The sequence below is a fragment of the Phacochoerus africanus genome, chromosome 6 (assembly GCF_016906955.1).
Source record: "Phacochoerus africanus isolate WHEZ1 chromosome 6, ROS_Pafr_v1, whole genome shotgun sequence".
NCBI classification, from domain to species: Eukaryota; Metazoa; Chordata; class Mammalia; order Artiodactyla; family Suidae; genus Phacochoerus; species Phacochoerus africanus.
Window position 1 is genome coordinate 107,128,781 of NC_062549.1, and position 25,552 is coordinate 107,154,332.

Consider the following 25,552-nt stretch of genomic DNA (forward strand, 5'->3'; position numbering starts at 1 on the left):
CAACTCCAGAGACCCTTGCAAGTGAGCTGTTGCCTCAGATCTGTCCTGAGGCTCAGTGTGGCGTATGGCAATTGACAAATATGTTATGGGAAATGTGGGGTTTAGAAAGTTTCATGGCCTCTGGGTTTCTTCTTCTACCAACCTGCTGGGGAAAATTTTCCAGCTACTGTCAATGATCCGCTCTCTGCAACTCGACATGCTGCTGTGATCTTTCATTTTAGCGCTGGTTGCGGAAGGACTGGTGTTATTTGCGCTATTGATTATACGTGGATGTTGCTAAAAGATGGGGTGAGTTTCTCTCAGCAAGCACTTGCATTTTCTTACCTTGTTCCTTTCAGACTTAGGAATTGTTTGGTTCTTCAAAATATCTATCTCTGCAATTCATTTTTTTTTTCCTAGAATATTAACTTGCTTTGTCAGATGATTCATTTAGTTTCTAAGCTGGTGGTTCTCAAAACGTGGTCCCCACAGCAAGTGGCATCAGTATTACCGGAGAACTTGTTAGAAATGCAAAATCTTGGGCCCCACCTCAGGTGAACTGAAGCAGAAACTCTGGAGGCTGTTTGTTGCTTCTGGCACATGCTATAGTTTTGAGAAGCACTGCCCTAAATGACATAGTTACCCTTCCTTTAGCCATACTGCTTTAGCGGAAGAACTCGATTTACTGTAAATTTTGTGCTCCAATCTATAAATTGTTTTTTAAAAAGTCTAATAGGAAATGAGAAGTTTAAAACGTGGGCTTTAGAACTGTCTGCAAACTTCTTTCATTTCCATAAAACTCTCATCCTTGCTCCCTTACTGAGATTTCTCCTTCATTATATTTTGAACTTTAGACATTTGATCACCCCAGGTGAAATTATTCTGAAGAGTTTCAATATTTCTGAGGTTGTAAATCATGATGCAACTGATGAGAAACTTCATTAGCTTAAAAAATACATCCTTTTTTCTGATATTGTCCCATGTTAGGAGAGCAGATTTCATGAAAGTAACAAGTCTATGAGACAGTGGCAATAATTTATTAACAAAGATAGGAACAAAGGAGTAAGATATTTTTTTCTTTATTTGATAGATAATTCCCGAGAACTTCAGCGTTTTCAGTTTGATCCAGGAAATGCGAACACAGAGGCCTTCATTCGTTCAAACTCAGGTATGGGTTATGGTGAATAACATGACGTGTCTGAATCTGGCTCCATCTCTCTGTTTGATAACAGTAAGGCATCTAAAAACAGCTGACTGCTTTACTGTCAAGGATGTTAGTCCATTCCCATTTCCTCTAACTCTGAATAGCCTAATATTTGGCCCTTATCCCTTGCCTGGGCCAAATTCCTTTCATCCTTTATATTTTACTGTTTATTCAGAAATATTAAGAAAACAATATAGATATTTCTTACAAAGGTATTGAAAAAACTCAGCACGCTCTTCGACTTATTAGGAAGAAATCGCTGAGTCAGGTTAACTTGAAGTTCTGTAGGAGTTCCTGTCCAGGTTCAGCAGTAATGAGCCTGACCAGTATCCATGAGGACGTGGTTTCAATCCCTGGCCTCGCTCTGGATTAAGGATCTGGCGTTGCTGTGAGCTGGGGTGTAGGCCACAGCTGCATTCCAATTCAACCCCTAGCCTGGGAATTTCCATTATGCTATAGGTGCTGACCTAAAAAGCAAAAAAAAAAAAAAAAAAAAAAAAAAAAGGAAAGAAAGAAGGAAAGAAATTGTGTAGTAGTAGTTCATTTTTGAAACCACAGAAAATCAGAGATTTGTCATTTCTTCTTCAGGAGGTAGTAGCAGAACCTGGAAGATGCAGTCTACAAGTTCATTTTAGGAAATAATAAAAAAAATCTAAAATCATCCATATTCCTGTCATCTAGACGTAGCCACTGTTAACTGTTTTTCTATAGTTTCGCCTGGTCCTTATTGTATGCATACTTTAAAAATTACAAAAACCCCCATAATTATGATTATCATACTAAGTGAAGTAAGTCGGACAAAGACAAATATCATATGATATCACTTATATGTGGAATCTAGTAAAAAATGATACAAATGGATTTATTTACAAAACAGAAGTAGACTCACAGATTTTGAAAACAAACGTATGGTCACCAAAGGGTAAGTGGGGGTAGGGAGGGATAAATTAAGAGTTTGGGATTAACGTATACACACTACTATACATAAAATTGATAACTGATGAGGACCTACTGTATAAGACAGGGAACTCTACTCAATATTCTATGATATATATATATGGGAAAAGAATACGAAAAAGAATGGGTATATGTCTGTGTGTTATTGAACCACTTTGCTGTACACCTGAAACTGACACAACATTGTAAATCAAGTTTAATTTTTAAATACCTCATAATTACAGTCATACTATATATATGATTATATATGTATCACAGTATATTAACTCACCCCAGATTGCTCACACTTGTTCATTCCATTAAAAATGTTCTTCCCCGGGAGTTCCTGTCATGGTGCAGCGGTAACGAACCAGACTAGTATCCAGGAGGATGTGGGTTTGATCCTTGGTCTTGCTTAGTGGGTTAAGGATCCAGCATTGCTGTGATCTGTGGTGTAGGTCACAAACATGGCTTGGATCCCGCGTTGCTGCAGCTGTGGTGCAGGCCTGCAGCTGCAGCTCCAATTGGACACCTAGCCTGGGAACTTCCGTATGCCACAGATGTGGCCATAAAAAGCGGGGGGGGGGGGGGGGGGGAGGTTCTTTCCCTTTTCTTTTCTCCAGCTCACATTCCACCTCCTAGGTAAAACATTCCTAGGCCAGGTCTCTCCCTTTCTATGATATTAATTCCTCCCACATTTCTATACCAATAATTTAACTATACTTCTAAATGGTCTCCTTCTTTAAGATAGAGCTTAGCATTCACCTGTTCATTCCTTCATTTCTTACTATTTAATAGGTAACAGGCACTTTGCAAAATTTGTTAGAACTACTTTTTAGTGCTTAACCAGCAAGACCCTGAAGTATTTAAGGCACTTACAAGTGAACTTGCACATAGGTTTAGAAGTAAAACAATTGACAGTGGCAGTTCAGATATTTTCATCTAGAAGTTGTGAATCAAGGGGAAAAAATGAAGAGCAATTATAATATTGTTTGGCCCACACAGGTTTTCCACTAATAGCTAGTGGAAAAAAAAGAATTCTTTTTAATGCGTTGACTGTAGGTGTTTTCTATATTCAACCTGTAGAGAGGAAAGTGTAGGTCAAATGATATTGGCTGGTTTAGTGCTGTCAGACTTAAAAGGTTGATCCATGTAAATGTATTAAGATTCCAGGAGGTATGCGACCCAGTTCTATAATATTAAATTGTAAATTAATACCAAATCAATAAATAAAAGCCATACCCCGTCTCGGAAAAAGTCCATTTCAGGCCTACTGTTAAGAATTGGAAGGGAGTGGAATCACTTTTAAGTAAGCCTTCCTGTTTTGGCATTTTCAACGACTGTCTTCATTGATCTATGGAACAAATATCTTACCAGGGATGGCTGCTTCCTTCTGACACGATTCTAACCAGGAAATTGCACAGTAACCAGACGAGTGCTTCCTGTGTAATTTTTCTCTCTTCTTAAAAATACTGAAGAGTGTGGGGGAAAAAAATGTATACATGTGAGAATAACTTGATCCCCATGCTGTACAGAGGGAAAAAATAAAAAAATTAAAAAAAAAATGAAAAGTGTACCAATGGCTGTTTGGGGTAACATAGACTCTGTATTGTTCTCTTGCTACAATTATTTTTGGAAAAAGTTATCCTTTATTTATATACAATTATGTAAAGTGTCAGGGATAATCCTGAATAGGCCCATCCGGATGAAAAGTAGAGCTAAAATTAAGTGCAGGTACAGAGGCAAAAACGGAGCAGTAAGAACCCATAAATGTTCTAATTGTAGAGATCTCATTTTTCTATGGTGAAATCCGTTTATAACCACAAATTGCCAAACTCTATTTGGCAGTCTACTCTTCTTTGGTATCTTTGCTAAGACAGTAACAGCCGCTTGATTTAAGTGTACCAAAGAGTCGAAAGATTCATATTCTAACCAGGAAATTACTTTCTGAATGACTTTGAACAAATTGTAAAGAGGGATAACTTTAGAGATCAAATGTGAGAGTCATGTTAAACAATACATATTAAAGCTGTCTGTGTAGCCATTAACCACGTCTTTTCCCTGAAGAGATGAATTACCAAAAACAACAACAACAACAACGCATCCAGGGTAAAATAAAAAATTTTTAAGTGTGAGCAAGGAAAACAGAATTAGAGGATGACCGTGGAAAGAAAGATAAGTAAGGAAGTGGGATTAGAACATAAAAAGCATGCTGCAGCTTCCTTGTATATTAGCTAGAGGTAGAGCAAGTATTTAGCTGTTTCTAGCAGCCTAAATGTGCTTCAAGGTCTAACATGGGCTGCACAGACACAGGGCACTGTAACGAAATCGATGTGGATGGCCCTTTCGGGTCTGCTCTACGAAGATTGGATGGCTGTTCATGTTCCCGAAATCTGATTAGTTCATCAAGTGTTTTGCTTGTTTTTGTTTGTTCCGGTTTTCGATGCGCTTCAGGAACAGTACGAACTGGTCTACAACGCTATAGTAGAACTATTTAAGAGACAGATGGATGTCATCAGGGATAAACACGCTGGGACAGAGGTAAGTTTTAAACTTGATATTTTTGTCGAAAAATTTTTGTCATGTTTGGTTTTGGTCAAGTTGCAGGACATCTTGGAACTTGTCACCTCATTGGAACTGGAGTGTCAGGTGTGCGGGGGGGCTGCACTATAAATCTCCTCTGGAGAAGGACAATGTAAAGGAAGTACTTTAATTTAGAAAATTAATCTCTTGGTCACCCTGTTGCATACAATTTTCAGCTGAATTTAGAAATAATAGAAGTGAGCGAAAGGGCAAGCCTGTATTCTGTTCCCACGTTTTAAGCAGTTGTGTGATAAGTTAGAAGTGAGAGTGGATAATTACGAAATGAAATGATAGTTGAGTACTGATGTGATTTTTCACATCATGTTAGCCTCGTTTTGATTACATATGTATCATCAGATTTTGAGAGGTTTTTGGGTTTGTTTTTTGTTTGTTTGTTTTTTAGGGCCTCACATGGAAGTTCCCAGGCTAAAGGTCTAATCAGAGCTACAGCTGCCGGCCTACACTACAGCCATAGCGACTCAGGATCCAAGCCAAGTCTGGAGATCTACACACACAGTTCACGGCGACACTGGATCCTTAATCCACTGAGGGAGGCAAGGGATCGAACCTGCACCCTCGTGGTTCCTAGTCAGATTTGTTTCCACTGAGCCATGATGGGAACTCCTTCAATATTTTTGAATTACAATTTGGTCAAATTATAATTGATTTCATATCTAACACTTTCAGCTAAAAGTCCTTTGTATATTTTAAAATACTCTCAGAGTTCCCATCATGGCACAGCAGAAATGAATCTGACTAGGAACCATGAAGTTGCAGATTCAATCCCTGGCCTCGCTCTGCTCAGTGGGTTAAGGATCTGGCATTGCTGTGAGCTGCGATGTAGTTCTCAGATGTGGCTTGGATCTGGCGTTGCTGTGGCTGTGGTGTAGGATGGCAGCTGCAGCTCCAATTGAACCCCTAGCCTGGGAGCTTCCAAATGCTTCAGGTACGGCTCTAAAAAGAAGAGGAAAAAAAAATATTGGTATGTGAAGCAAAAACTGATAGAACTAAAGGAGTGATAGAAAAATCTGCAGTTATTGTTGGAGACTTCAATACCCTCCTCTCCACAATTGACAGAAAATCAGCAGGAATAGAAGAGAACTTAACAGCATCATCACCCAACCAGGATCAAATTGGTGTTTATAGAACACTCCACTCAACAATGCAAGACTATATATACATTTTTTCAAGTGCTGATTGAAATATGCCATATGAATCCTCTCTGGGGCCATCCAACAATCTCAAAAATATGAAGAATTGATATCACATAGAGTGTACTCTCTGACTACTGTGGAATCTAGAAGTCAGTAACAGGAAAAAAAAAAACGAGAAAAGATTCAAACACTTGGAAACTAAACTAGACTCTTCTAAATAATTCATTGAGTCAAAAAGGAAAGTTCAAAGGAAATTTCTAAAAAACACCTTGAACAGAATAAAAATGAATACATATCAAAATTTGTTGGACAGAGCTCTAGTAGTGCTGAGAAGGAAGTTTATGGCATCCTAAATGCATACATTAGAAAACAGTAAGGGTCTCAAATCAATAATGTGAGTTCCCACTTTACAAATCTAGGGGGAAAAAGAACAAAATAAACCCAAGGAACACAAAAGAAAGGAGATAGTAAAGAGTATGAATCAGTTTGAAAATAGGAAGACAAAAGAGAAAAATCAGTGAACCAAAAATCTGGTCTTTTTTTTTTTTTTTTTTTTGTCTTTTTAGTGCCACACCTGTGGCACATGGAAGTTCCCAAGCTAGGGATTGAAACAGAGCTATAGCCGCCAGCCTACACCACAGCCACAGCAGCACAGGATCTGAGCCTCGTCTGTGACCTACACCATAGCTCACAGCAACGCTGGATCTTGAACCCACTGAACAAGGCCAAGGATCGAAACTGCATCCTCATGGATACTAGTCAGGTTTGTTTCTACTGAGCCATGAGAGTAATGCCAAGATATGGTTCTTTGAAATAAAATAAAATTGGCAAACTTCTAGGAAGAATGATAAAAGGGGGGGAGATAAAAAATAAAAATTACCAATATCAGGAATGAAAAAGGGGATATCTTTACAGACTTCACAGATATCAAAATGATAATAAAGGAATATAGTATGAACAACTCAATATACATATATTTTACCACTTAGGCAAAATGGATTACTTTCTCAAAAAACAAGCTACCACTGCTTAACTCAACATGAAATAATTTGAATAGCCCCATAATGATAAAAGAAACTGAATTTTTAATTTAAAAATTTCCAAAAAAGAAATCTCCAGGCCCACATAGTTTCACTTCAGAATTCTACCAAATGTTTAAGGAAGAATTAACATCAATTTTGCACAATCTGGGAGTTCCCATTGTGGCACAGCAGTAATGAACCTGACCCATACCCTGAGGACATGGGTTCAATCCCTGACCCCTGGGGTGTAGTTTGCAGATGAGGCTCGGATCTGGCAGTGCTGTGGCTGTGGCGTAGGCAGGCAGCTGCAGCTCCAGTTAGACCCCTAGCCTGGGAACTTCCATATGCTGTGGGAGTGGCCATAAAGAAAAAAAATTTTTTTATACAATCTGTACCAGAAAACAGAAGAGGAGACAATTTTCCATGAATAATTTTTATTGTGGTAAAACATATTATTTTACCACAATGGGAAAAAATGACCATTTAAATTAACCATTTTGAAATGTGCAGTGCAGTGGCAGTAAGTACCTTCACAATGTATGTGACCAGTCTCTCCTAGTTATTTCTAGAACATTTTCATCATTCTAAACGAAACTTTCCATTCCCCCGTACACCAACTCCTAATAGGTTCAATTATGTCTCTCTGAATTTGCCTATTTTAGGTACATAATAAAGTGGAGTCATATATTTATTCTTTTTATCTGGCTTATTTCAGGTGGTATGTTTTCAAGTTTCATCCATTTTGTAACTTGCATTGGAATTTCACTCCTTTTTGTGGCTATATAATATTCCATTGTGTGTAATACCACATTTTGTTTATTCATTCATCTGTTGATGGACACTGTTTTGTTTCCACCTTTTGGCTATTGTGAATAATGCTTCTATAAAAACTGGTGTACAGGAGTTCCCATTGTGGCTCAGTGGTTAGCAAATCCTGCTAGTATCCATGAGAACGTGGGTTGGATCCCTGGTCTCACTCAGTGGGTTAAGGATCTGTCATTGCTATGAGCTGTGGTGTAGGTCACAGATGTGGCTCGGATCCTGCATTGCTGTGGCTGTGGCATAGGCTGGCAGGTACAGCTCCAATTCAACCCCCAGCCTGGGTACCTCCATATGCCGTGGATGCAGCACTGAAAACACAAAAGATAGAAAGAAAAAAAAATGGTGTACAAATATTTGTTCAAGTCCCTCCCGTAAATTCTTACGGGTATATACACAGAAGTAGAATTGCTGGATTATGTAGTAATCCTATGTTCAATCTTTTAAGGTATTGCTATACTGATTTTCACAGTGGCTGCAAAATTTTACATCTGTACCAGCAATGCACAAAGGTTTCAGTTTCTCCACATTCTTATTAATACTTGGTAACAAAAAATACCTATTTTCTTTGTTTGTTTTTTGATTTTTTGTGGATAACAGCCATCCTAATGGATATTGATTTGCATTTGTGAAGTGGTATCTCATGACCTTGGTTTGCATTTCTCTAATGATTAGTGATGTTGAACATCTTTTTATGTGCCATTTGTGTATCTTCTTTGGACAAATGTCTATCTGAAGTCCTTTGCTCTTTTTTTTTCCTCCAATATTTTTATTGTGGTAGCACGTACATAAAAATTACAACCCTAACCAATTTTATGTGTATAGTTTAGTAATGCTATGTATATATGTGTTATTGTACAACCATTGCCACTATCCATTTCCAGAACTCCTTTCATCCTGCAAAACTGAAGCTTTATGCCCATTAAACAGTAACTCCCCAGTCCTCCCTATCCCCAGCCCTTAGTAACCACCATTCTACCTTCTTTGTCTGTGAACTTGACTACTCTAGGTATTTCACCAGTGCTTGTTATGCTCTGTTTTTGTTTGTTTTTAGATAGTAGCCACCCTGATGGGTGTAAAGTAATAGTTGATTGTGGTCCTCTTTTGCATTTTCCTAATTAGTGATGGTAAGCATATTTTCACATGCTCATCAGCCGTTTGTATATCATTTTTGGAAAAATATCTATTTAAGACTTGTGCCCATTTTTGAGTTGGTTGTTGTTGAGTTTTAAAATTTCACCCTATATTTTGGAAACTAATCTCTTATTAGATATGTGGTTTGAAAATGTTGTCTCCTTTTCTGTGTATTTCCCTTTAATCCTTTTGATTGGGCACTTTGATGTATGAAAGTTTTTAATTTTCATAAAATCCAATTTGTCTATTTTTTCTTTTATTGCTGGTGCTTTTGGTGTCACATCCAGGAAATTGTTGCCAAATCCAGTATCATGAAGCTTTGTGTTTTCTTCTAAGAGTTTTAGTTTTAGCTCTTATATTTAGGTATTTGATGCTTTTTGAGTTAATTTTTGTATATACTCTAAGGTAAGGATCCTACTTCATTCATTTACATGTGTATGCCCAGTTTTCCCAGCACCATTTGTTGAAAAGACTGTCTTTTCTCCATTGAATGCTCTTGGCAGTCTCATTGAAAATCAAGTGCTCACATATTTGAGTTTATTTTTAGGATCTCTGTTTTATTTTATTGGTCTATATGGCTGTCCTATGCCAGTACTATACTATTTTATTATTGTAGCTTTGTAGGACCTTCTGAAATAAGAATGCGTGTGTTCTCCAAGTTTGCTCTTCTTTTTCAAGATTGTTTTGGCTATTCATGGTCCCTTGAGATTCTGCATGAATTTTAAGATGAAGTTTTCTTTTTTTGCAAAAGCACCATTGAGATTTTGATAGGAATTGCATTGAATCTATAGGTCACTTTGGAAAATATCATTACTGTAACATATTATGTCTTCCACTTCATGAACATGGAATATCTCTTCATTTATTTGTTTCATTTAATTTGTAAGCAATGTTTTACAGTTTTCAGTATATAAGTCTTTCACTTCCTTGGTTAAATTTATTCCTTATTATATATATATAATATATATGTTATAAAATATATATATATTGATGCTAATATAAATAGAATTGTCTTAATTTTCTTCTCAGATTGTTTATTGATAATGTATAGAAATGCAACTTGTCTCTGTGTGTTGGTTTAATATTCTGCAATTTTTCTGTATTAATTTACAAGCTCTACTATTGTTTGTATAATCTTTCAACATATCAAATCATGTCATCTGCAAATGAAGATAATTTTATTTCCTCCTTTCCCAATTTGATGCCCTTTATTTGTTTTTTCTTAACTGATTTCTCAGGCTTAGAACTTCCAGTATTATGTTGACTAGAAGTGTCAAAATTTGGCATCCTTGTCTTATTCTTCATCTTAGGAGAAAAGCTTTTGGTCTTTCACCATTGAGTATGATATTTGTTATGGGTTTTTCATATATGGCCCTTATCATGTTGAGAAAGTTCCCTTACATTCCCAGTTTATTTAGTGCTTTTATCATGAATTTGTCAAAAATTTTTTTCTGCATCAATCGATATGTTCATGTGGGTTTCTTCCCCTTAATTTTATTACTGTGATGTCTTCCATTGAATGATTTTTGTATGCTGAATCATTCTTGCATTGTGGGACTAAATTCCACTTGGTCCTGGTGTATAATCCTTTTAGTATGTTAAATAGAGTTTACTAGTATTTTATTGAGGACATCTGCATCAATATTCATAAAGAATATTTGTTTGTAGTTTTCTTTTTCTTGTACAGTCTTTGTCTAGCTTTGGTAACAGGAAAATGCTGGCCTCATAGAATGAATGACTTGGTATTCCCGCCTATTCAATTTTTAAGAAGAGTTTATGCAGGATTAGTATTAATTCTTTATTAAATGTTTGCTAGAACTCACCAATGAAGCCATCTGGTCCCAAGCCCTCCTTTCTTGGGAAAACATTTGATTACTGATTCAGTCTACTTACTAGTTGTAAGTCCATTTCTTCCTGAATCAGTTTTGGCTGATCACATATTTCTAGGAATTTGTCCATTTAATCTAGGTTAAGGCCTCCTTTCTTGGGAAAACATTTGAATTCTGATTCAGTCTAATAGTTGTAGATCCATTTCTTCTTGAATCAGTTTTGGCTGATCACATGTTTCTAGGAATTTGTCTGTTTAACCTAGGTTATATACTTCTACTTCTGTAATTTGAGATTTTAGCAATTTTTGTCTTTCTTATTTCTTTGGTCAACTTAGATAAAGGTTTTATGAATTTTACTGATCCCTGCAAAGGATCAAATTTTGGTTTTGTTGATTTTCTCCATTGTTTTCTTTGTCTCTATTTCAGTTATCTCTGTTCTAATTTATTATTATTATTATTATTATTGTTTTTATTGGCTGCATCTACACCATAGAAAAGTTCCTAGGCCGGGAACCAAATCTGCCCCTTGGCAGTAAGCAGTGACAATGCAGGATCCTTAATGTGCTAAGCCACCAGGGAACTCCTATGCTTTAATCTTTAGCATTTCCTTCCTTCTGCTGGCTTTGGGTTTAGTTTGCTCTTTTTTTAATTCCTTAAGGGATAAAGTTAAATTATTGATTTGAGATCTTCTTTTTCGATATAGGCATTTGCAGCTATACATTTACTTCTGAGCACAGCTTTCACTATATCCCATGAATTTTGGTGTGATATATTTCCATTAGTTTCTAAGTATTTCTAATTTCTGTTATAAATTGTTCTTCGGCCTATTCATTGTTTAAGAGTGTTTAATTAACACGTAATTGTGAATGTTTCAGTTTTCCTTCTGTTATTCCTTCTAGTGATTGGAAAAGATATATTATATGATTTCTATCCTTCAAAAATTTATTACAACTTGTTTTGTGGCCTAACATATGGTCCATCCTGGAGATTGTTCCATATATGTTTGAGAAGAACATTTGTGTTGTTTGGTGGAATGTTCTATAAGTGTTTATTCTAATTGGTTTACATGTTTATTCATGTCTTTCCTCTCTTTACTTATTGATCTTCTGATTTTTCTATTCATTATTGAAAGTGGGGTATTAAAGTCTCTGTATCAGTTTACTAGGCCTGCTGTTACAAGTATGACAAACTGAGGAGGGTTTAAAATGACAAATTAATTTTCTCACAGTTCATCATGCATAGCTCTAGGGAAATAATCTTTTTTTTTTTTTTTTTTTTTTTGCCTTTTAGGGCCAAGCCATGGCATATGGAAGTTCACAGGCTAAGGGTCCAATCAGAGCTACAGCTGCTGGCCACAGCCACAGCCACAGCAACTCAGGATCCGAGCCACATCTGCAGCCTACACCATAGCTCACAGCAATGTCAGATCCTTAATCCACTGAGTGAGCCTAAGGATCAAACCCACATCCTCATGGATCCTAGTCGGTTTGTTAACCACTGAGCCAGAACGAACTCCTTGCCAGCAATCTTTGATGTTCTTTTGCTTGCAGATACATTACTTTAGTCTCTTCCTGCATCATCACACTACATTCTCCCTGTTTGTCTCTGAGCCTCTGTTTTTCCTCCTTGGAAGGACATAAGTCATTGCATTAGGGCTCACCCTAATCCAATATGACCTCATCTTCATTAATCTCATCTTCAAAGACCCTGTTTCCAAATAACTTCATATTCACAGATATCAGGGGTTAGATTTCAACATCTTTTTGAGAGTCACAATTAAACCCATTATAGGTAGAATCTTATAATTACTAACTTAAAAAAATATTTAAACATCCCCAAAGGCAGGATATATTTTACAGTTGATGATGCCTTGGATTCTATGAGCTACAGTAACAGACTTCATAATGTGATCATTTCTATGAAGAAAATAAATATCGAGAGTGGGCAAGTGTGTGGGAATGTGATTTTAGGTTGTGTGGTCAGAGACGGTTTCCTTATGTAGGTGGTTTTAAGTAGAGAATAGTTACTTAGAAGGAGCCAGCCATACAAAACATAGAGCAAAAGTATTTCAATCAGAGTGGGTAGTAAAAGTAGAAGCCTTGAATTGGAGATGAGTTTGATATGTTTTAAGGAATGGCAAGAAAATCAGTATAGCTAGAGCATAGTAAAGAAGAAAAGGGTAGAACAAGATAAGTAAGAGGACTTATAAAGGGTTGGAATGATGAAATTTCTGGAAGTAAAAGTATTCCAGAGAATGAAGTTATATTTTAAATAAAGTATTTTACACTTTAACACTCCTGCGAATGAAAAGATGATACTATAAGTAAATCCTCCCTAATTTCGTTCTGATCCTTTGATCTCAGTATGTGAACAAGTCCTTGCTGGGCTCAGTATTTGGGGAACTCAGAGTTTTTGCTGTAGTGCATTGGGATTGGCGGTGTCTCTGCAGTGCCAGGATGCAGGTTCAATTCCCAGCCCACTGCAGTGGGTTACAGGGTCCAGTGTCGCCACAGCTGTACTATAGGTTGCAAATGTGTCTTGGATCTGACCCCTGGCCCAGGAATTCCATACGCCACAGGGCAGTAAAAAACAAAAAACAAAAAACAAAAAAACCCTGGAAACTCATCTGAGTCTTTTATTAATTGTTTTAAATTGTTATATTTTCTGAAAAATACCTTCTCAGCTTTATGATTGTTAAAATCTCTTATTGACAGTGTTTCACTAAAAAACAATCTCTCACTTCTCTTGAAGATTTCAGCAAAGTATTCAGATTCTCAGCAAAATCCCAATCTAGAAGCAGGCTTTTATTCTCCTAATTTACCAAAAAGGTGAGTATAATTTTATACATCTAAATGTTCTCTAATTGGGTCTGAGAGGTACATCTCATGCTTCTAGCTTCTTTGTGATGCTGAGAAGAGGATATGAGAAGAGGCCCTTTGGGGATATGGTATCATCAGTACTTTCTTTTTGTTTCAGCAGCATACAAGAAGCAAAAGTGATGGACCAACAGAGCAAAAGAAGGATAAGGGTGAAAAGTGCAGAAGCTTCTTCCTTTGACTTCAGGACTTCTGAAATAAGTGAAAAGGAAGGGCTAGTTATGCACCCTGCTAAACAGAGCAGTTCTTTAGAATTTTTGGAGCTGAATTGTGGTTGTAACAAAAATGCTGACACAACCATGAAATGGGAGACTAAGGCATTTCCAATAGTTGGGGAGCCTCTTCAGAAGCATCAGAGTTTGGACTTGAGCTCCATTTTGTTTGGAGCATGTCCTAACTCTAAACCAGTTAATGCAGCTGGAAGATATTCTAATTTAAAGGAACCAATAATGCGGACCAAATCAACTCCCTTTGAATTGATACAAGAGAGAGACACCAGAAAATTCAACATCAAGGAAAATTTCTATTTGGAATCTCAAGCACACAATTCTTGTGTTGAGCAGGCTCAAAAAATGAAGCATGTTTCTTCAGCGGAACTGAATTATTCGCTGCCATACGACTCCAAGCATCAAGTGTGTAATGTCTCTGAGGCCAAGCAGTGTGACTCTGGTGCATTGAATGTACATTCTTACATGTCTTTAGTAGAAGATTCTAATTTTTCATCCTTGTCCCCAAGCAGTGCTGGTTCTAAGATGTCTCTTGATTTACCTGAAAAGCAAGATGAAACTATTCTACCTTGTTCTTCTCTGCCAAAATCCTCGACAACTTTCCTTCCTTATAACAGTTCACATGATTCTTTAGCACTGAATCCTCCAACCAATTTTCCCATGCCCCTGAACCAAGAGACAGCAGTAATAGGTAAGTTATTTTATAAAGTTTGTGTGGCATCTTAGATTTGACCTCATTTCTATAAGATTTGGTTTCAGCTCATCCTCCCCCTTGTCCTTCTCTGCTTCCTTCTTCTTTTTGTCCTTGTTTGTTTGTTTGTTTGTTTTTTGATTTTTAGGGCTGCACCCAAGGCATGTGGAGGTTCCCAGACTAGGGGTTGAATCGGAGCTACAGCTGCCAACCTACACCACAGCCACAGCAACGCTGGATCTGAGTCATGTCTTCGACCTACACCACAACTCACGGCAATGCCTGATGCTTGACCCACTGATTGAGGACAAGGATCGAACCTGCAACCTCATGATTCCTAGTTGGATTCGTGTTTACTGCGCCACCCACGGGAACTCCTTCTTTTTGACCTCTTGAAAGAAATAAATTCCATGAGTATGTTGATGATAAGTTGAACATAACAATAACAAATATGTAGTATTCCATGTAACAAGCAGCCGTGGAGGCAGTCAGATCTGGTATAAGACCTATGCCAGCAGGAGTGCTTCTAAACGCAGCAAACCTCGGTCCTAGAAGTATCTGTCAAAATCCACAGTTTATCCCTAGCATGCAGAAGAAACTTCCAGAAGAACATCAGAGAAGATTTTTATCAACAGCACCACATGGTCACTAAGAATTTTTGTTGGAGAATCGTGTGGCTATACTAAATTGAATAGATTGCTAAGAATTGAATTCTCTTCCTGTAGGAGTTGGAAGATGAGAATCTGATTTCCTCTGGTCCTTTTGTAATAACTTCATAATCAAGGATATGTGTTCAGTATTCTGTATGGGATTTTAATCTTACATAAGCCTTTTTTTTTTTTCTTCTTTTCTCTTTTCTAGGGCCGCACCCACAGCATATGGAAGTTCCCAGGCTAGGGGTCTAATCGGAGCTGTTGCTGCCGGCCTACACCACAGCCACAGCCACGACAGATCTGAGACCTACACCACAGCTCACGGCAACACAGGATCCTTAATCCACTGATCGAGGCCAGGGATCAACCCCACATCCTCGTGTATACTAGTTGTATTCATTAATGGCTGAGCCATGACCAGAACTCCCTCTTTTGTAATTCTGGATTTTTTCATATTGTACATATTGTTTCATTTTACTGAGTGGTTTGAAAGTACAACTATACATTCTGTTAGATAATTATAACAGTTTGATGTGGAGAAGATGAAGGAAAGCAAAAAGTAAGTTTAACTCTTGTAGGTAGATCATCAGAAAATGATAAAGAACATTCCCCTGATAGGAAGCAGAGAAAGCCTTTTCTCTGTAACATTATTTATTGTACAGTTTCTCAATAGATGTGTAGATGCATAGCTTTATATTTTTTCAGCTGGCCTGTGGCATATGGAGTTCCCAGACCAGGGATGGCATCCAAGCCGCAAGTTGTGACCTAAGCCACAGCTGTGACAACACTGGATCCTTAACCCACTGTGCTGGGGCCAGGGATCAAAACTGCTTGACATGCCATCCCAGCACTCCCAAGACACCTCTGATCCTGTTGTGCCACAGCGGGAACTCCTTCTATAAGAATATTTTATATGGATCTAGTTCCTTCTTTGATTATTTATATACTTTGATGTTGTTTTATAAAGAAATTTAATTTTTCTGGATACTCGTAATACCTTAAACTCAGAGCATCAACATTAGAAAATGAATCCTTAGCATCAAGGATTGTAGCAACACTGACATGTGTGCCATCTGGTGGTAGCTTATAATAACATTTAAATTTTTCTATACAAATTGTGAATATTTCTATAGAAATATAGAAAACTCCGTCATACTATTGCTTTGTAAAAAGGAAAAATACTTCCATTCTTTATTCTATAAGTTTGAAGAAGAAATACTAAAATCTGTATGATTTTAGTCTATAATTGAATCTGGCATGTCAGTGGGCTTTTTGATTCTGTATTGTATATTCTATGTAAAACAAAAGGCAAGAGTTATGCAGAAAACCATCCAAAGCTTCCTAAATTGATGTAACATTTTACATTATATTAACTGATGCTCAATGACTTGATCAAAATACCTTTGGGCTTTAAAAGAAACAATGAATTTTGAAGAAGAATCAAAAACCTCTTAAGTTTCCAACTTAGGATAAGAGAATTTATTTTACCTTTTCCTTGAGTTAACAGATACCAGCTTAGGAGTTCCCATCATGGCTCAGTGGTTAATGACTCCGACTAGGAACCATGAGGTTGCAGGTTCAAAACCTGGCCTTGCTCAATGGGTTAAGGATCTGGTGTTGCTGTGAGCTGTGGCATAGGCCAGCAGCTACGGCTCCGATTAGACCCCTAGGCTGGGAACCTCCATATGTGGCAGGTGCAGCCCTAAAAAGCAAAAACAAAAAACAGAAAAGCCCAAACAACTTAAACATTTTAGTGATATTTGATATAATTTCTATCAAGATTAGAATATAAATTTTTTTGAATTTCCTAGTGGTCTAGTGGGTTAAGGATCTGGCAATTTAAAAAAAAAATTTTTTTTTTCTTTTGGCTTTTTGCCTTTTTCTTGAGCTGCACCTGTGGCATATGGAGGTTCCCAGGCTAGGGGTCTAATCTGAGCTGTAGCCACCGGCCTACGCCAGAGCCACAGCAACGCGGGATCCAAGCCGAGTCTGCAACCTACACCACAGTTCATGGCAACGCCTGGATCCTTAACCCACTGAGCAAGGTCAGGGATCGAACCTGAAACCTCATGGTTCCTAGTCGGATTCGTTAACCACTGTGCCACGACAGGAACTCCCAAGGCCTGGCATTTTTACTGCTGTGGCTAGGGTCACTCCTGTGGCATGAACTGGCCTGAGAACTTCTGCATGCTGTGGTTGTGCCCCCCCCCTCCCCTACTAAAGATAAAAGAATATAAAATTTTCAAAATTTGTGATTATGTTTCTGACATTTTGGACAGCAAATTCTCCAAGAATAGATGATGAAATTCCCCCTCCACTTCCTGAACGGACACCCGAGTCTTTTATTGTGGTCGAGGAAGCTGGTGAGTACAGTTTAGTTAAGTGCAACAGTGGATTAATTAGATTACTTCTCAGCCCCTTTCAATGCTCTGTGTGCTTTTGCTGAGAAACCCTTGCTCTCTAAAATTACAACACTCCTAAGAATTGAACCATATTTACTTTTTTTCCTAGGAGAATTACCACTTAGTGGTCCCAAATCTGTATCTTCCACTGTGAAGGTAAAAACTGGAGCATCACTAGAATGTAGTGGAACATCTGAATCTAAGAATTCTGATAACCTGGTAAGGTTTAGATTAAACAAGGTCAATAACTTTTCTGACTCTGCTCCCTGAATTCAACAGACTATAGTCCTAGTTCTTATATTTTTAACACTTAATAAATGTTAAGCAGGAGTTCCCGTCATGGCGAAGTGGTTAATGAATCCGACTAGGAACCATGAGGTTGTGGGTTCGATCCCTGGCCTTGCCGTGGGTTAAGGATCTGGCATTGCCGTGAGCTGTGGTGTAGGTTGCAGATGCGGCTTGGATCCAGTGCTCCCGTGGCTCTGGTGTAGGCTGGTGGCTACAGCTCCGGCTAGACTCCTAGCCTGGGAACCTCCATATGCCATGGGAGTGGCCCTAGAAAAGACAAAAAGACCAAAAAAAAAAAAAAATGTTAAGCAGATACTTAAACAGATACTACTTATAAAACAATGTGCTAAACAGCAGGGTCCTCCTGCATAACAGGGAATTTATGTGATATACTGAGATAAACCATAATGGAGAAGAATATACACAAGGAACTATATCCAATCACTTGTGATAGAACAGGATGGAGGGTAATGTGAGAAAGAGAATGTGCATAAATGTATAACTGGGTCACTTTGCTGTACAGCAGAAATTGGTAGAACTTTGTAAATCAGTTACAGTAAAATTTTTATATTAAAGTTAATATAAAAAGAATGAATATATATGTGTAACTGGATCACTTTGCTGTACAGCAGAAATTAATGCAACATTATAAATCAACTATATGTCAATAAAAAATTAAAATTAAAAAAATTTTAAAATGTGCTAGAGGATGTGGGGGATAAACAGATGTATAAGACACAATTATTCCCTTTAAGAAACTTATAGTTTAGCAGCGGAGATATAGCCTGCGTACACAAGTCTTTATTGTTGTATTTATTATAACAAGGCATCTATGATCAGTGCCACATGAAAGATAAGAGCTTTGAAAGTGTGAGAGATCCCTTCGGATTGGAAGTGATCAAGGAAGACTTAGTAAAAGAGAAAACAAACATTTGACCTTATTCCTGAAGGACAGTTGAGGAAAAAATAAATGTTTCATGGAGTTCCTGTCATGGCTTAGCAGTTAACAAACCCAACTAGTATCCATGAGGACGTGGGTTCAATCTCTGGCCTTGCTCAATGGGTTAAGGATCCGGCATTGCCCTGAGCTGTGGTGTAGGTCACAGATGTGGCTCAGATCTGGCATTGCTGTGGCTCTGGTATAAATGTTTCATAAGTAGGGTGCTTGTTCATAATGGTTATTTGGTAAGCTGTGTCATATTAGCTGTGATAACATATTACAGAGAGTAATTTTTTTAAATGACAGATGTCTATATTATTTAAGATAAACCTTTGGAATTATGTTTCCTGCTTCTAGAAGAGAAACCTACACTTTCAATAATTTGTGTTTGTATGTAATTCTATGAACCAATTATTTTAAAATTTCAGAGATCAGAAAAGTAATTAAAATATTTGAATATGCCTGCAATTGCATTGCTGGTAGGCAAATACTCTCTACCTTTTAAATTACACTTTTAATTTACTAGTAACTGTTATTATTATTGCTAATGGTTTTTATCTTAACAACTCCCAGATAAAGAACAATCACTACTTCTCCAGTGGCATGAAATACCTTCAATTGTAGCAGCCTTACCTCATATTAAATTTTCAGAGAAATGTTCTAGATAGGAAGGAAATAAGTATAAAAAGGATCAGTTTAGGACCAATTGCTGTGATATATAAAAATCACTCTGAGTGGATGATTCTTCACAGTTCAGCACATTTATAAATCAGGAAAAATAGGGTTAATGTTTCATAACTATTCTATTGGTATGTGAAGTATAATTTCAAAAATGCTATTTAGTGCTTTGAGTGTGTAAATTTGTGTACATATTCTTCTTTCACTTTGAATTTCTTTTTTCTTTCCAGAGTATTAAACTCCAGAGTCCCAACTCAGGTAAAAAATTTCCCTTGGCTTTATTTTATTTTATTTTTTGCTTGTTAGGGCCACACCTTCGGCATACAGAAGTTTCCAGGCTAGGGTTCAGATTGGAACTACAGCTGCCGGCCTGCACCACAGCCACAGCAACGGGGGATCCGAGCCTCGTCTGCGACCTGTATCACAGCTCACGGCAACGCCAGGTCCTCAACCCACTGAGCAGCGAGGCTAGGGATTGAACCCACATCCTCATGGATACTAGTCGGATTCGTTTCCACTGCGCCACAATGGGAACTTCTCCTTTGGCTTTAGATGACATTTATCCCCAAGGAACTTGTGCTGTAAAAATGGCTCATTGGCTCATTAAGTTTATTGTAATTTACTACATGGTTTCCATACTAGCTTCCACTGTTTATTGATTGATTTCTTGTTTTCCTAGGCTAGTGGTTTGTATTGTTAGGAGTAAGGGGAAGACAGGATTTTAAAATTCTGCTCCTTGGTATATTATCCTTAAAGAAAAACCAAAAATGATACAATCTCTTAAAGCTTTGCAGCAGTTACATTTTATTGGTTTTATCATTGTCGATTCTAAAAAATTATTTCTGGCTACTTAGGTCTTTTCTTTTTTCTTTTTCTTTTTCTTTTCTTTTTTTCTTTTTGTCTTCTGTCTTTTTAGGGCCGTACCTGCGGCATAAGGAGGTTCCCAGGCTAGGGGTCTAATCGGAGCTGTAGCCACCTGCCTGTACCAGAGCCACAGCAACTCCAGATCCGAGCCGCATCTGCAACCTACACCACAGCTCACGGCAATGCCGGATCGAGGCCCGGGATCCAATCCGAAACTTCATGGTTCCTAGTCAGATTTGTTTCCACTGAGCCGCTTTGGGAACTCCGGGCTTTTCTTATTTTTCTTTTGGATTTTTAGGGTCACACCCACGGTATATGGAGGTTCCCAGGCTAGGGGTCGAATCAGAACTGAAGCTGCTAGCCTACGGCACAGCCACAGCAACATGGGATCCAAGCCGTGTCTGCGACCTACACCACAGCTCACGGCAACGCTGGATCCTTATCCCACTGAGCAAGGCCAAGGAGTGAACCTGCGTCCTCATGGATACTAGTCAGGTTTGTTAACTGCTGTGCCACAACGGGAACTCCCACTTAATTTGCCATTGCTTCTCCAGTCCTTTTCTGTTATTTTAGACATTGAATAACAACATCAACAGCAAATATTTATTGAGCACTGATAGGTGCTTTATATACACTGTAACAGGTAGCAGTTGCCTGCCCTTAGCATATTTATTCATATTAACATATTATTCAAATACATAGGTAGTATAACATGGAGGTTAAAAAGCATGGGCTTTGGAGTTCCCGCTGTGGCACAGTGGATTAAGAATCTGACTGCAGGTGTTTGGGTTGCTGTAGAGGCGTGGGCTCCATCCTCAGCCCAGCATAGTGGGTTAAAGAATCTGGGGTTGATACAACTGCAGCTTGGATTCAGTCTCTGGCCTGGGAACCTCCATATGCCACAGGGGCGGCCATTTAAAAAAGAAAAGAAAGAAAAGCATGATCTCTGGAGTAAGGTAGACTTTAATTCAAATCCCTAGACTATCAGTAGTTATTAAAATGTATGGCCTTGGTTAAATTATATACTTTATCGATTTTTCTCATTTGTAAAATGAGAATAATAGAATTTTCCTTCTAAGAGGATTTTTGTGGGGATTGAGATAATGCATATAAAGCTTTTATTTTTAGCACAGTGGACAGTGGTTGTCAGATAATAAGCTCTCATTAAATGTTACCTATCATAACTTTTATTAGGTTATTTTTCTTTTAAAAAATGTTATTAGGTAATTATAAAATAAATATTTCCTAAGCAAGTTCTGTGTGCCTTGTGTGATGTTAGAATGGGCAAGATATATGAGAAAGGGCACTGCCTAATACTTACATATGTATTCAAATTGGGTAGACAAAATTAATACTCACTTGGAACCATTAAGTGATAGTCTATGTGGCACTGACTATAATTGCCAGGAATTTGGAAAAAAAGGAAGGTAGCATTGGAGTGGATGGCAAAGGCTTCACTGAGTAGCAGAAATAAATTTAAGAATATAGATAGAGGGAATTCCAGGAGCAGAGACCAAGAGATAAATATAAGCACGATGGGTACAGAGAATTGGTAAGTAGGTTAATTTAATTGCAATAGAGCTTCTCTTTTAGGGACTATGGAAAATAAATTTGGATAGCTAAAATGTGGGAAGATTCTGAAGGACTTAAAAGCTAGGGAGATGAGATATCCAGAACAGGAAAACATATATAGAGGGAGCAGATTTGTGGTTGCCAGTCTTATCTGGGAGGAATGGAGAGTGACTGCTAAATGAGTGTGGAGTTTCTTTTCAAGATGACTAAAATATTTTGGAATCAGAGAGCAATGATGGCCCATAATTGTGAACGTACTAAATGTCATTAATGGCATTATGTATTTTATCACACACAAACTAGGCAGAAAATTTTAGATTTAATTCAGTAATAAGTACTGTAGGGTCTTCATTGGGAGAATATTAAGAAAACGGTATTTTAGGAAGGTATTTGGCAGGATTATCATTCCCTGAAAGTTATCGTTTTCATAATATTTCCTAAAAGCAAATCGGAAGATAATAAGCTACTTGCAAGTAGTTATCAAGTATTTATTAAATGCCTACTATCTGCCAGTTATTGTATTAAGTGTTAGAAATGTTTGTAGTTTACTTTTGCATATTACCCAGCATTTAAGGAATAAACAAGAGAACTTGCTTTATAGATAAGTCCTAAGACCTAAAAAAGCCCAATGACCAAAAGTAGATAAGACTCTAGCAGTTAACCACATATTCATTTTCAAAAGGCATTAGTAAAGTATATAATCATACTTGGCACTGTGTAATAAGAAGCCTCTGTCAAGGAGTGGATCAAGAAGATGTGGTACATATACACAATGGAATATTACTCAGCCGTTAAAATGAACGAAATACCAGCATTTTTAGCAACATGGGTGGACCTAGAAATTACCATGCTAAGTGAAGTCAGCCATACAATGAGATAGCAACATCAAATGCTTTCACTGACATGTGGAATTTGAAAAATGGACGGACTGAACTTCTTTGCAGAATAGATGTTGACTCACAGACATTGAAAAACTTATGGTCTCCGGAGGAGACAGTTTGGGGGGGTGGGGGGATGTTCTTGGGTTATGGGATGGAAATCCTGAGAAATTGGATTGTTATGATTATTATATAACTACAGAGGTGATAAATTCATTTGAGTAATAATTTTTAAAAAAAGCTAAAAGAAAAAAAAGAAGCCTCTGTCAATAGAATACCATTTGTGTCTTTAGGATTTACAATGTAGGAAAATAGCTCCATTATTTAAAATCCTTTATTGTAGAAAATTTCAAACACACAGTTTAAACCTACCGTAATGGCATTAATCACACTAATAAAATCAGTAATAATTCCTTAGTATTATCCAATATCCAAAGTGTCCAGTTTTCTCAAATTGTTTCAAACACCTTTTCACAGTTTGCTTATTTGAAGCTGGATTCCAACAAAGTCTACCCTTTGTATTTGGTTTATATGTTTCTTAACCCTTTTAAAGTTTGTAACAGTTCTCCTTTTTATTTTATTTTTTTTTAAATTTTTTGTCTTTTTTGCCATTTCTTGGGTCGCTCCTGCGGCATATGGAGGTTCCCAGGCTAGGCGTCGAAATTGGAGCCGTAGCCACCAGCCTACACCACAGCCACAGCAACGAGGGATCTGAGCCACGTCTGCAACCTACATCACAGCTCACGGCGACGCCAGATCCTTAACCCACTGAGCAAGGCCAGGGATGGAACCCACAACCTCATGGTTCCTAGTCGGATTCGTTAACCACTGCGCCACATCGGAAACTCCCAGTTGTCCTTTTTATATTTATCATGTCATTTACTTGTTGGCGATAATGGGCCCTTTGTCCTTAAGAAGGCTAACATTCTGGATTTGGCTGTTTGCATCCTCATGGTTTTATTTAACATGTTCCTCTAGCTTCAGGATTCTCTGTAAAATTGTAGTAAGAACTAGGATTTTGACTAAATTCAGGTTCAATTTCTTTTTTTTTTTTTCGTCTTTTTGCTATTTCTTGGGCCGCTCCCACGGCATATGGAGGTTCCCAGGCTAGGGGTCCAATCGGAGCTGTAGCCACCGGCCTACGCCAGAGCCATAGCAACTCGGGATCCGAGCCGCGTCTGCAACCTACACCACAGCTCACGGCAATGCCAGATCGTTAACCCACTGAGCAAGGGCAGGGACTGAACCCGCAACCTCATGGTTCCTAGTCGGATTCGTTAACCACTGCGCCACGATGGGAACTCCTCAGGTTCAATTTCTTTGGAAGAATACTTTCGTTAAGTGAACAACAAGTTTGTGATGGAGCATAACACCATTGAGTGAAAAGCTAGGATAACTGAGTTCTTGAGGCTCCAAATCATTGTTCAGATAATATTTTCGGGGGGTTGTTGTGGATTAACATTGAAAAATTGGAAGAGTTGTACAAAACCAAAAAGTTGATCTTGACTTGTGACTTTTCATTGATGATTTTTTTTTTGCTTTGTTGTATACTCTCTTCTTTTCATAGATCTATACCAAGATCGTTCTTCTTCTCCACCACCTCCACTGCCAGAAAGAACCTTAGAGTCCTTCATTGTTGCTGATGAGGATTGTAAGTGGCAGTGCTCTCTTTCAAAAAAGTTATAGAAAATGAGACTGTTAAAAGGTGAACAATAAAGTAGGACCTAGATGGAAAAGGTACAAAGAATGATTAAATAAGATTAAAATAATACATTTTAAAAACGCATAATATATTGTAAAAATAATGCATAAAAAGTCAAGCTAAGAATTACTGAATATATACCTATATACAATCTGAAAGCAACAACCTCCCCCTTTTTTTTTAAGGTATGCAGGCTAAATCTATAGAGACTTATTCTACGAGCTGTTCTAATACCACGGAAAATTCAACATCTTCAAAACAGACACTGAAGACTCCTGGAAAAAGTTTCACAAGGAGTAAGGTAAAGAGATAGGGGTTTATGGAAACATGCCAGAGGCTTTTCATTATTTAAAGCATCCCCAGGGCTGCCAGCATTAAGATGAAAAATTAGACTAAGTATCTTCACCATATTGATTGTTGACCTCACAACAATCAAAATTAATGGAGGGAAACTAAAAATAAAAAAAAATCATAAAGCATGCTCAATAAGATGATAAACTCTTTCCTCCTGAAACTAGACAAACGGATTCTAAAGTTCAGATGCAGGAAAAAAAGAACAAGAATAGCCAAGGAGTTTGCTGGTGGCCTCGTGTGACCTGGCATTGTTACTGCTATGGCACAGGTTTGATCCCTGGCTTGGGAACTTCTGCATGCCACAGGCACAGCCGGGGAAAAAAAAGGCCAGTAAACAGCCAAACAGAAAAAGAGTAAAAGCAATGAAAGGAGGATGGCCTTACCAGATGTTAAAATACTGTGAAGCCTCAGTAGTTAAAATGGCATGATATTGGTGTATGAAAAGAAACTCCTACCAACAGAGCAGAAAGAAAAGTTCAGAAGTAGATCCAGATCCAAATATATATAGGAATTTAGTATATGATGAAGGGAGCCTTTCAAATAGTGAATAAAGGTGGATGTTTTCATCGTTGTTGTTGATGAACTGGAAACCACCTAGAGGGAAAAAAAATAGAATATATCCAGGATATATTCTAGATGGAGAAAATATTTAAATATTTTAAAAAACTAGAAACAAACAAAAAACTAACCCATCAAAATACTAAAAAAAAAAAAAAAAACTTGGAAAGATTATTTTACAACCTGGGAGTAGGAATGACCTTTATAAC

The 25,552-nt window shown here is 37.6% G+C and overlaps 1 protein-coding gene across 3 annotated transcripts in view; it reads left to right on the forward strand.

Moving 5' to 3' along the window:
* Positions 1 to 25,552, forward strand: part of PTPN22 (protein tyrosine phosphatase non-receptor type 22) — a 65,172-nt gene that overhangs the window by 26,130 nt on the left and 13,490 nt on the right. For 2 of the 3 annotated variants that reach the window (XM_047784971.1, XM_047784973.1), the window contains exons 9-18: positions 222 to 288; positions 1,070 to 1,147; positions 4,574 to 4,660; positions 13,412 to 13,488; positions 13,637 to 14,454; positions 17,387 to 17,470; positions 17,619 to 17,728; positions 19,646 to 19,673; positions 24,297 to 24,380; positions 24,617 to 24,732. In XM_047784971.1, coding sequence (XP_047640927.1) covers positions 222 to 288; positions 1,070 to 1,147; positions 4,574 to 4,660; positions 13,412 to 13,488; positions 13,637 to 14,454; positions 17,387 to 17,470; positions 17,619 to 17,728; positions 19,646 to 19,673; positions 24,297 to 24,380; positions 24,617 to 24,732 — 1,549 coding nt within the window. The remainder of the gene's footprint in view (positions 1 to 221; positions 289 to 1,069; positions 1,148 to 4,573; positions 4,661 to 13,411; positions 13,489 to 13,636; positions 14,455 to 17,386; positions 17,471 to 17,618; positions 17,729 to 19,645; positions 19,674 to 24,296; positions 24,381 to 24,616; positions 24,733 to 25,552) is intronic. The other variant, XM_047784972.1, reaches the window with a different exon arrangement.